This window comes from Lupinus angustifolius, chromosome LG18 (assembly GCF_001865875.1).
Source record: "Lupinus angustifolius cultivar Tanjil chromosome LG18, LupAngTanjil_v1.0, whole genome shotgun sequence".
In the NCBI taxonomy this organism is placed as follows: Eukaryota; Viridiplantae; Streptophyta; class Magnoliopsida; order Fabales; family Fabaceae; genus Lupinus; species Lupinus angustifolius.
The window spans coordinates 8,309,768-8,321,824 of record NC_032026.1 but is presented as its reverse complement, the minus strand read 5'-3'; the positions used below and the strand labels follow the sequence as shown (position 1 = coordinate 8,321,824).

Sequence of the window (12,057 nt, the reverse complement as noted above, 5' to 3'; positions counted from 1 at the left end):
GCATAAAGGCATTCTTAGCTTCATCTGTCCAACAGAAATTATCCTTCTTGAGCAACTCAATCAAACGTTTAGCTACCCCTTCATACCCCTTCACGAATCTTATGTAATAGCCTGCTAGTCCAAGACATCCCTCAATTGTTTCACTGATTGAGGCAGAGGCCAATCCTTGACAACAGCAATCTTTGATGGATCAGTAGAAACCCCTTGTTCAGAAATGAAATGCCTCAAATATTCCACCTTAGCAACTTCAAAATAACACTTTGACTTCTTAGCAAACAATGCATTTTCCTTCATGAGACTCAAAACTTTTGCAAGATGATCCAAATGCTCATATAGAGATTTACTATATATGAGAATATCATCCAAAAAAAAACTAGCAAGAACTTCCTCAGGAATTCGCGGAAAATTGCATTCATAAGTCCTTGAAAGGTTGATGGAGCATTTGTCAACCCAAATGGCATAACTAAGTATTCATAATGCCCTTCATGTATCCTAAATGCAGTCTTGTGAACATCATATGGTTCCATTCTGACTTGATGGTAACCAGATCTCAAATCCAACTTGGAAAATATGGTAGAGCCATGCAATTCATCCATGAGGTCTTCCACCAAGGAAATAGGAAACTTGTCCTTGACAATTCCCTTGTTTAGGTCTCTATATCAACACATAATCTCCATGATCCATCTTTCTTGCCTACCAATACCACATGGGCTAGCATATGGGCTATTACTGTTTTGAATAATGCCAGATCCCAACATTTCTTGCACCAAGCCATCAATAATATTTTTTTTATGTTTGGCATACTTGTAGGGTCTTTTATTGACATGATTACTTCCTTGTAGCAATGGAATTTGATGATTGTGGCTCATTCTCATAGGAGGTAAGTGAGAGGGTTCTTCAAAAATATCAGCAAACCTCTCAAGCAATTGAGTAAGTTGATCTGGAATTGGTGGTTGAGTTGCATGAGTAGTGAGAGAGTGTAACAGCCCCTCTTCCTGAGAACACAACTGTAACATGGACAATTGTACTCCTTCTGTCAAAACCTTCTCCAATTGATGTTTCTTCATAGTTTTAACCCCACCATTAGAAGCTCCTCGAAGCACATGCCTTCTGCCTTGAATTTTAAAGTCCATAGTAAGTTTGTCAAAATTCCAAGTAATATCACCCAAGGTCACCAACCATTCAATTCCATACCACATCACAACATCCTAGTGGAATCAACATCGCATATGAAGTAAAAGTAGTGTGTTGGATCGTCCATGAAAAATTCCTTACTACTGCTGAAATTTCCAATTTATTTCCATCAGCTACACTAACCATTAGAGGATCTAGCCTTTCAATCTTGCATCCAATTGTCTTAGCTTTGTGTATGTCTAAGAAATTGTGTGTACTGCCACTATCAATAAGAATATGTAATGGTTTCTTATTGTAATGTCATGTTATCCTCATGGTTTTGAAACTAGGCATACTTGTGAGTGCATTGACAGAAATCTGAGGTTCTGCATACTCTTTATTGTCCATCTTTATCTCTCATGTCTCACCCACCTCTGTACTACCCTCATCCACCTCTAGAACATATAGTTGAAGTTTCTTATGAGTCAAGCTATGCTCTGGAGTGTATGGTGTGTCACAGAAATAGCATAAGCCTTTAGCCCTCCTTTCATTCATATACGTAGGAGTCAAGGTCTTGGTAGATCTAGGCTTTGGCTTGACTGCATCACTTTAAGGCTCCACTGATGTTGTAGGCTTAACACCTAAGATTGATTTTGACATAGGCACATTTTTTATCACTTTTGATGGAAAATTCAGCCAGGCAGGTTTATTGTGTGCAGATTCATAAAGCTTGGCTAAAGCAAATGCCTTCCTCACAGACCTTGGTTGAAACATATGTACCATCATTTCAACATCTTGTTTCAATCCCCCAAGAAACAACTCAATGTATATTCCTCATATAGTTCTAATCTTGTGATTATCGCATCAAATTCCTCATGATAATCACTAACAAAATCCTTTTGTCTCAAATTCATCAGTTCCACCATTGGATCATCACATACATCTCCAAACGGTTCTATCAAAATGGTAATATACTCTCCCCAACTCGGCCAAGAACTGGACCATAGGGATTTAACAAAGGCATGGTGCCATTGCAAAGCCCTTCCTTCAAAATGAAGGACAGCTAACTTCACCTTTACATCCTCCGGAGTTCCATCAATCAAGAAATAAGTTTCAAATTGGTAAATCCATTGCTTCACATTATCTCCATTAAAACGTGGAAAATCAATCAGTGACAAACGAGTACCACAAGCATAGTTGGAACTGTGACATTTCTCCCCTGTATGTGTAGAACGAGATCTTGTTGAATCTTCTAACCCTTCAGAGTTGTTCTTCAACAATTCCTCCATCGTTAATTTGAGGGAATCACTTAACGATTTTTGAATAGACCCAGCCAACTTTATCATTTTTGATTCAATCCTCGCAGACATTCTGCTCTCCAACCTTTCCTCCACTTCTCTTAATGAAGCTTGGCTTCTGGTTGATTCTGCCATTGCGATGCGTGAGTCCAAGGAAAGACCAAAGCTGATACCAATTGATATGAATGAAGTATATATTCTAAGAATTACAAGGGAATTCGAAGAATTTGTGAGAAGAAATGAAGAATCCTTTTTGGAAGAAGAGGATTCAATGATTTTTATTGAAGTTGAGAGAAAGAACACAAAAATGAGGAGAAGAAGAAGAAGAAGAAGAAGAATTCTAAAAAAAAAACTGATCTAATTCATTCAAAAACAGTTACCTTCTATTTAAAGCTAACTAACTAACTGCCAACTAACAAGTTTCTAAAAAAGGAAAGTTTTCAGTTAGCCAAAGTAAATGGTACATATCAAATACCTAAATGGAATGGAAAGGATCCAAACAGCTACTAACATTAAAGTAACAGAACATAAGAGATAATGAAACTAGAACATAAGAGATAATGAAACTGGTTATCATTCACCAATTAATTGCATCTTCCATCAATAGTGCACAAAAATTTAACTTATTTCTCCATGTTCTCTTTCAAACATCTTACAAATGTTGAGGCAAAGACCCCAAAGGATGGTTTTAATTAGACAAACCTTGTGTAGCAAATCTAAGTGTTTCTGATATTAGAAGGACTCATTTGAGCGAAACCAAATAAGCACAGGAATAACAGGATCAAAAGATAACGACATCAGAAGATACTACACAAAGAGAAGAGTACTAAGAAGATAAATCTTCAAGTGAATGATGAGGAGTAACACCACAATCAGAAAGGTCCCAGATCAAAAAATGAAGATTCATCAAAAGGCTAGGGACAGCTAAGGAATGAAGGATATAAATCTGAATTTAAATCTGGGTTCAGTAGAAAGGCCAATTGAGAGATCTGGAAGACTAACAAGATCATCCTAGAGAGAACAAAGCTATGCATATCAGAGGAAAAGCTTCAATGCTAAAGCAAGAAGTTGAGTCCTCTGAAACTGTTCGAAAGTCATGTAGAAGAAACTTAAGAAATCCATTCAATCAGGCTTGAAGTATCACACAATATCAGAAGCAACATAATTGAGGAATGAACACAAATCAAGCTTCTGATCAAATGAGAGTCTCAGAATAAACTTTTAAATAGATCATAGCAAGATCATTTATTAGAAGATACAAAATGCGATAAAACAGAAAAAAAGAAGATCATAAGGCTATAAAAGGATATACATTAAAAAAACATCAGGAGAGGAATGACCATAAATGGACATAACTTTTGAATTGTTCTCACAACCTGCTGGATTCTTACTCCAGTCACTTGCACTCACAGTAACATGCTTCTTCTGTTCTAAAGTCTAATCAAACCCATGCTGGGCCAAGAGATCTTGAATGGTGCTCTGCCAAGTACAATTTATCTTCCCATAAAATAATGAGATTTCAACCTTAGATGTCTTACCTGCCATATTAATAGAGTAGGAGCAAGCCTTTGTAAGTGATAGAGTGCTGTAGGCTTAAGATAAGATCTGCACCTGCCTAGGTTGATACCATTGTTGGGGGGAAATAGTGCTTACCAAAAGTCACGGATAGGAACTCAAACACAACATAAGAAAATAAGAAATATGCCAGGCTCTAGTAGTTAAATACTCTTGCCTATGTTCATGGTCACACTCAGAGAATACTTCACTATCTCAATAAGAATACAAGTTTTTGAGGAAAAGCTTGTTACCTAAATTGTCTACTACTCTAGAAACCTGAGTACCCCACTCAAAAGTTACAAAGAGTACTACATACTTGTTCACAAAAAGATTCTCTCACCACTCAAAGTGGATCACTCACTTGTGGATTCTTCCACTAGTCTCTTGGAGGCCACACCATCTCCAGGTGCTCCTATTTATAGTGTCAAGACCTATTTTTCATCTTACACTCTATTATTGCAAGCCCCTCAATTTCAAAAGCAAACTTTTTCATTTTCCCAAAGTCAGGATAAAAATAATTTCCTTCAAACTTTTTCCCATTTTATTTGAAAATTCGAATTGTTATTCCCAAATTCACATATCCTTTAATTCAAGAAATTATAATTTTTTTTATTTTCATTTTATATTTGACATATAAGTTTATATAACAACATAAATTCATTTGAGATAACAGAGCCAAGTCCTAATTCCTTGGTACTGTAAGCTCTTTCACATTTCCTAAGAAGAGTACTAGCACTGAACCATATCTTAATAACTCCTAACATTATCATGAGTCCCTCATGTTAATTATTTTTCTAAAGTTGAGGGCTGATAATCAGTGCTAACAATGCCGGGTATCTAGATAATTATTTACTCTTATGTCCCCACCGATCATCATTTGTCATTGATGTGATAAGTGACCATTCTGTCTTTCCATTTCTCCTGGTCCAGATATTTTTCATAGAAACTGACTTCTTTGTTTGATTTCACAAACACGGCAGAAGAGCTCCTAGTGCCATAGTGTCCCTAAGCATATAAGCAACTTTTCAGCTTTGCACATGCAAAAGCAAGGGTTGAGCAAGTAAACAAGTGGAATGTGTTATTTTTACCATTGGAAAATTTGCTTCAACAAATATAGAAGTCAAGGGGAGTTCTCGTGCTGGAGGATGAATCCCAGGTAGCATGGATTCCTCGTCTTTAGTAGTGTCTGTCATTAGTTTCTCAACCATTTCTTTAATCGGAAATTCATTTTCACTGTGTTGATCAATAAGCTCTTCGAAATTATGGCGCAGTCGTTCAGCCTGAAAAGAGTGCCAAATTCAGTTTCTGTAATTACTTTAGTACATGTGAGTTTATGACAGAAAATTAATCTGGGTTCTAGGAAGAATTCATAACAAGTGCACTAGATCCCGAAGTTATTGAAGTGGGAGATAACTTTTTGTTGCTACCAAATAACAAAGTTTTCTGATGTGAAACTACAACAATTGTACAATCATAATTATTTTCTGGCACAAAACTACAAAGTAAAACCAGTATGGTTACCTTCGGCCAAGGAGCGTCCAGTGTTCCATTAGTCAATACGTGAATCCCAGGTGTAACTCGGGTAAGGGAGACCTGATCACATGTTGGTCTATTGAACACATATATCATAGTTGAATTGCAAATATCAGCTAAAATGAGGTTAAAGCCATTATATAGATGTGCCTCTTTCAGTACTTCCTCCGCAAACTCCTGCGGACTCTTGTTACTCTGTTGTGTTGTTTTGGCATAATAATGATTAATGAATGTAACATAATGGATGAGACTAGTCATACATAATTATAAATGAGAATAATAACAATAACAGCACTGAAATATGTTTTTAATCATAAAAGTTCACTTCATTTTAGTTTTAATACCTACAACTTTTTGATTGTTTTTGGTATTTAAATGTTCCAAAAAAATTGATTTAGTATGTTATTATCACCTACTACTAATTATTGACATGGTCAACTGTCATGTTGACAATTTCACATATCCATCACTTCACTAGCATGTAAAAACTAAAATCAAACTTCTAAAACATTTTTTGGGTACTACCAAGGGTATCCTCATCGTATGCGTAACGAACCTAAATGGAATGGAAAGGATCCAAACAGCTACTAACATTAAAGTAACAGAACATAAGAGATAATGAAACTAGAACATAAGAGATAATGAAACTGGTTATCATTCACCAATTAATTGCATCTTCCATCAATAGTGCACAAAAATTTAACTTATTTCTCCATGTTCTCTTTCAAACATCTTACAAATGTTGAGGCAAAGACCCCAAAGGATGGTTTTAATTAGACAAACCTTGTGTAGCAAATCTAAGTGTTTCTGATATTAGAAGGACTCATTTGAGCGAAACCAAATAAGCACAGGAATAACAGGATCAAAAGATAACGACATCAGAAGATACTACACAAAGAGAAGAGTACTAAGAAGATAAATCTTCAAGTGAATGATGAGGAGTAACACCACAATCAGAAAGGTCCCAGATCAAAAAATGAAGATTCATCAAAAGGCTAGGGACAGCTAAGGAATGAAGGATATAAATCTGAATTTAAATCTGGGTTCAGTAGAAAGGCCAATTGAGAGATCTGGAAGACTAACAAGATCATCCTAGAGAGAACAAAGCTATGCATATCAGAGGAAAAGCTTCAATGCTAAAGCAAGAAGTTGAGTCCTCTAAAACGGTACGAAAGTCATGTAGAAGAAACTTAAGAGATCTGGAAGACTAACAAGACCATCCTAGAGAGAACAAAGCTATGCATATCATAGGAAAAGCTTCAATGCTAAAGCAAGAAGTTGAGTCCTCTGAAACTGTTCGAAAGTCATGTAGAAGAAACTTAAGAAATCCATTCAATCAGGCTTGAAGTATCACACAATATCAGAAGCAACATAATTGAGGAATGAACACAAATCAAGCTTCTGATCAAATGAGAGTCTCAGAATAAACTTTTAAATAGATCATAGCAAGATCATTTATTAGAAGATACAAAATGCGATAAAACAGAAAAAAAGAAGATCATAAGGCTATAAAAGGATATACATTAAAAAAACATCAGGAGAGGAATGACCATAAATGGACATAACTTTTGAATTGTTCTCACAACCTGCTGGATTCTTACTCCAGTCACTTGCACTCACAGTAACATGCTTCTTCTGTTCTAAAGTCTAATCAAACCCATGCTGGGCCAAGAGATCTTGAATGGTGCTCTGCCAAGTACAATTTATCTTCCCATAAAATAATGAGATTTCAACCTTAGATGTCTTACCTGCCATATTAATAGAGTAGGAGCAAGCCTTTGTAAGTGATAGAGTGCTGTAGGCTTAAGATAAGATCTGCACCTGCCTAGGTTGATACCATTGTTGGGGGGAAATAGTGCTTACCAAAAGTCACGGATAGGAACTCAAACACAACATAAGAAAATAAGAAATATGCCAGGCTCTAGTAGTTAAATACTCTTGCCTATGTTCATGGTCACACTCAGAGAATACTTCACTATCTCAATAAGAATACAAGTTTTTGAGGAAAAGCTTGTTACCTAAATTGTCTACTACTCTAGAAACCTGAGTACCCCACTCAAAAGTTACAAAGAGTACTACATACTTGTTCACAAAAAGATTCTCTCACCACTCAAAGTGGATCACTCACTTGTGGATTCTTCCACTAGTCTCTTGGAGGCCACACCATCTCCAGGTGCTCCTATTTATAGTGTCAAGACCTATTTTTCATCTTACACTCTATTATTGCAAGCCCCTCAATTTCAAAAGCAAACTTTTTCATTTTCCCAAAGTCAGGATAAAAATAATTTCCTTCAAACTTTTTCCCATTTTATTTGAAAATTCGAATTGTTATTCCCAAATTCACATATCCTTTAATTCAAGAAATTATAATTTTTTTTATTTTCATTTTATATTTGACATATAAGTTTATATAACAACATAAATTCATTTGAGATAACAGAGCCAAGTCCTAATTCCTTGGTACTGTAAGCTCTTTCACATTTCCTAAGAAGAGTACTAGCACTGAACCATATCTTAATAACTCCTAACATTATCATGAGTCCCTCATGTTAATTATTTTTCTAAAGTTGAGGGCTGATAATCAGTGCTAACAATGCCGGGTATCTAGATAATTATTTACTCTTATGTCCCCACCGATCATCATTTGTCATTGATGTGATAAGTGACCATTCTGTCTTTCCATTTCTCCTGGTCCAGATATTTTTCATAGAAACTGACTTCTTTGTTTGATTTCACAAACACGGCAGAAGAGCTCCTAGTGCCATAGTGTCCCTAAGCATATAAGCAACTTTTCAGCTTTGCACATGCAAAAGCAAGGGTTGAGCAAGTAAACAAGTGGAATGTGTTATTTTTACCATTGGAAAATTTGCTTCAACAAATATAGAAGTCAAGGGGAGTTCTCGTGCTGGAGGATGAATCCCAGGTAGCATGGATTCCTCGTCTTTAGTAGTGTCTGTCATTAGTTTCTCAACCATTTCTTTAATCGGAAATTCATTTTCACTGTGTTGATCAATAAGCTCTTCGAAATTATGGCGCAGTCGTTCAGCCTGAAAAGAGTGCCAAATTCAGTTTCTGTAATTACTTTAGTACATGTGAGTTTATGACAGAAAATTAATCTGGGTTCTAGGAAGAATTCATAACAAGTGCACTAGATCCCGAAGTTATTGAAGTGGGAGATAACTTTTTGTTGCTACCAAATAACAAAGTTTTCTGATGTGAAACTACAACAATTGTACAATCATAATTATTTTCTGGCACAAAACTACAAAGTAAAACCAGTATGGTTACCTTCGGCCAAGGAGCGTCCAGTGTTCCATTAGTCAATACGTGAATCCCAGGTGTAACTCGGGTAAGGGAGACCTGATCACATGTTGGTCTATTGAACACATATATCATAGTTGAATTGCAAATATCAGCTAAAATGAGGTTAAAGCCATTATATAGATGTGCCTCTTTCAGTACTTCCTCCGCAAACTCCTGCGGACTCTTGTTACTCTGTTGTGTTGTTTTGGCATAATAATGATTAATGAATGTAACATAATGGATGAGACTAGTCATACATAATTATAAATGAGAATAATAACAATAACAGCACTGAAATATGTTTTTAATCATAAAAGTTCACTTCATTTTAGTTTTAATACCTACAACTTTTTGATTGTTTTTGGTATTTAAATGTTCCAAAAAAATTGATTTAGTATGTTATTATCACCTACTACTAATTATTGACATGGTCAACTGTCATGTTGACAATTTCACATATCCATCACTTCACTAGCATGTAAAAACTAAAATCAAACTTCTAAAACATTTTTTGGGTACTACCAAGGGTATCCTCATCGTATGCGTAACGAACTAATCTCTTTCAGAGTGCATGATTGTCACTCCAAACAAATGTAAACTCCATAAACATTTAATGTCAAAACAGATAAAAAAGATTTTTTAGAACTAAAATCAAAATCAAGACTAACTTTAAGGACAAAACAACTTACTTAATGCTAAATTGCTATGAACAATGACAATAGTAACAGTGTGACAGTAGTAGTAACTAAATTTTTGTCGGTGGTTATTATATGAGACTAGGAAAGTGCAAGAAAGTACAATTGTACAAAAATAAGTAATAAGTTGTAAGAAACAAAATAACAAACACAAAGAGTGCGTGACCTGAAGAAAACGAAGGGTTAAATCGCCTCTAGTCTTGGGATGTGGAAGGCTATCAAGTTCCCTAAAATTGGTGAGAAAAGCTATTCTTCCATCTCTAGTGGAACCTAACCATGTACCACCACCAACCATATCCTTACCACCCAAAATTGTTCCATCTTCCCACCATGCCAATGGTTCTGTAGGCCTTTCAACTTTGAAGCGTTAATCAATCGATTTAAACGAGAAATTTGACAAACAGGTGAATAATTCGAATAGACTCACCTAGAATGAAATTCGTCTCTGTTGTGTAAGAGAAGGAAAGGGTATTTTGGATGAGCTTGCCACATGAAAACTGCGATACACATGATTAATTCCCTACGCCGGCGGTGCACCCGATGAGTGCTTATGTGTATGATATTTTGCAATGTTTATACTCTCCTCGCTCCTCTTTCTTGTAAGCATTTACACTTAAGCTCAGGTACCTGCTCTGTAACATCTGCTCCTGTTTTGTTGTTTGGGAACTGTTATTCCATTATTGTATATAAAATAATAAAAATATTATCTTTATATTTGTTTTTGCAATAATTGATTCTCCGATAATGATTCTTAGACATTAATTTTGTATGTTATTTCAAATGTTTTAAAAGAAAATAATAAATATTTATACTTTATTTTTAATTAGCATGTTGACATACACTGTCATACTTGTCAATCCGTTTTCCTATCGTTTGTAACGTATAATTTGTATTTTATAAATTCAAATATAATTTTTTGCGCTAAATTTACGGTTGAATTTATTCAATTGGTCTAATATTCAATTTTTTAAATACACTTTTAAAATAAAAAGATAATAAGGATAAAATAAAAAAATAATATTATATGGTTTTTTTGGTAGAAATAAAAAGATATTGAGGGCAAAATAGGAAAACACAAATTACACCATGATGTATAGTTTGTATGTCATAAATGTCAAACATAATATTTTGTGTTAAATATTTGTAATATACATTTGACTTTATTTGATTGGTGTAATATTCTACATTAAAAATTGATAGTCATAATGTAAGAATAAAAAATAATTAACCAAATAATATGAGCATATATTAGGTGGAGAAGAACATTAGGTTATATATGATTTTTTTGTAAAAATTAAAATATAGTGAGGGCAAAATAGAGAGAACCACAAATTACACCATAATAGTGGTTATTTTGGATTTTCCCTTTATATAAGTAGTATAGATATAGATTATAGTCTTATTATTAATTATTTTTTAACTCCTCATTACTCCATGAATGTTATATCATGAAAGGAGTATGAAATATTAGGAAATAAAATCATATATGGAGAAAGTGATTATGATAAAGTAAAATTGACGGAAAAGTTTAAGACATGTTTTAACTCACTTATATGTAATACAATTTTATTTTTACCTGTTAGTGAGGAGAGTGCTATTTTTGATGAGTCTGGATCCTTTCTCGTAATGGAGAAGCGAGTACAAAAGTAGAATTGTAATATGTGGCAATCTTATAATTAAGGGTTGAGATTTTAAAATGAATTTATTTAATTTTAAATTAAAATAAATTATGGAAAATGTTTATCACCCTTCTCTTCTTCTTTCCAAAATCACTTACCACAAAAAAACCTTGAAGTTCTCTCTCCTCCATTAACCTCCTTGACGCCTTCATAGACCAAGCATTCTCAATGTAAAATCATGTGAAATCATTACATGTGTGGTGATATTATATAACACTGATGAGATTATCAAGTTCTCTCTTCTTCCATTAACCTCCTCCATTAATGTGATGAGACATGGCTTCCGTTAAATTTTGGGAAGAAAGAGAGGGTAAAGTTTTTGTCTTTTTAAAGGCTTTATTTTCTGTCAAGCATAAATAACTTTTAAGATTTTATGGTGGTAGGATGATGTTAAGGAAGAAGAAGAGAAAGTTAATTTTGGAGAAGATGAGAATGATTAGAAACATTTTCCATAACTTATTTTAATTTAAAATTAAATAAATTTATTTTAAAATCTTGACCATTGATTATAAAATTGTCACATGTTACAATTCTAGTATTGACCTCTCCATTACAGGAAAGGATCCAGACTCATTTTTCATAGAATAATGAAGGTCGTCATTTGTCAATGACCAACACAGTGGAATCTTCTATCATTATAGTGGAATTTATAAAACTTTTTAAATTGTAGGAAATAAATAGTTCCACCTTGCTTTTACGAAATCACATTGTTTTGACTCAAAATCTAGTGGTATAGAAATGGAGGAATAACAACATATTCAAAGTATTTCAACCAATGTGTATTAAATGAAATTATTTTAACATGACAATTTTCACATCATTTAATAACTTCTTAAATTGTACATAATCTTCAACATCAAAAGATATAGAATATATGAG

General features: G+C 34.2%; 2 protein-coding genes across 4 annotated transcripts; both read right to left on the bottom strand.

Moving 5' to 3' along the window:
• LOC109332234 (transport and Golgi organization 2 homolog) lies at positions 3,949-5,774 on the bottom strand. The gene is made up of 3 exons (XM_019567147.1): positions 5,490-5,774; positions 5,057-5,248; positions 3,949-4,973 (listed from the first exon to the last, which is right to left on the bottom strand). The coding sequence occupies exons 1-3, from the start codon at positions 5,757-5,759 to the stop codon at positions 4,842-4,844; spliced, it is 594 nt and encodes a 197-aa protein (XP_019422692.1). The 5' UTR covers positions 5,760-5,774; the 3' UTR covers positions 3,949-4,841.
• On the bottom strand, positions 7,249-10,131 carry LOC109332156 (transport and Golgi organization 2 homolog). 3 transcript variants are annotated; one of them, XM_019567015.1, is made up of 5 exons: positions 9,927-10,131; positions 9,666-9,849; positions 8,790-8,996; positions 8,357-8,548; positions 7,249-8,273 (listed from the first exon to the last, which is right to left on the bottom strand). In XM_019567015.1, exons 1-5 carry the CDS (start codon positions 10,007-10,009, stop codon positions 8,142-8,144), a joined length of 798 nt encoding a protein of 265 aa, XP_019422560.1. In that variant the 5' UTR covers positions 10,010-10,131; the 3' UTR covers positions 7,249-8,141. The 3 variants fall into 3 exon arrangements, with proteins under 3 accessions (XP_019422560.1, XP_019422562.1, XP_019422561.1); XM_019567017.1 differs by having other exon boundaries at positions 9,666-9,856; positions 9,927-10,130; XM_019567016.1 differs by having other exon boundaries at positions 9,666-9,841; positions 9,927-10,130.

Bases quoted from the DNA above. Each gene is read 5' to 3' on its own strand.
- LOC109332234 (XM_019567147.1), bottom strand. From the start codon at position 5,759: ATGACTAGTCTCATCCATTATGTTACATTCATTAATCATTATTATGCC. The intron at 5,249-5,489 runs GTAACCATACTG...CACTCTTTTCAG, and splicing joins TGGACGCTCCTTGGCCGAAG to GCTGAACGACTGCGCCATAA. The intron at 4,974-5,056 runs GTAAAAATAACA...TTATATGCTTAG, and splicing joins TTGAAGCAAATTTTCCAATG to GGACACTATGGCACTAGGAG.
- LOC109332156 (XM_019567015.1), bottom strand. From the start codon at position 10,009: ATGTGTATCGCAGTTTTCATGTGGCAAGCTCATCCAAAATACCCTTTC. The intron at 8,997-9,665 runs GTCACGCACTCT...ACAACACAACAG, and splicing joins TAACCCTTCGTTTTCTTCAG to AGTAACAAGAGTCCGCAGGA. The intron at 8,274-8,356 runs GTAAAAATAACA...TTATATGCTTAG, and splicing joins TTGAAGCAAATTTTCCAATG to GGACACTATGGCACTAGGAG.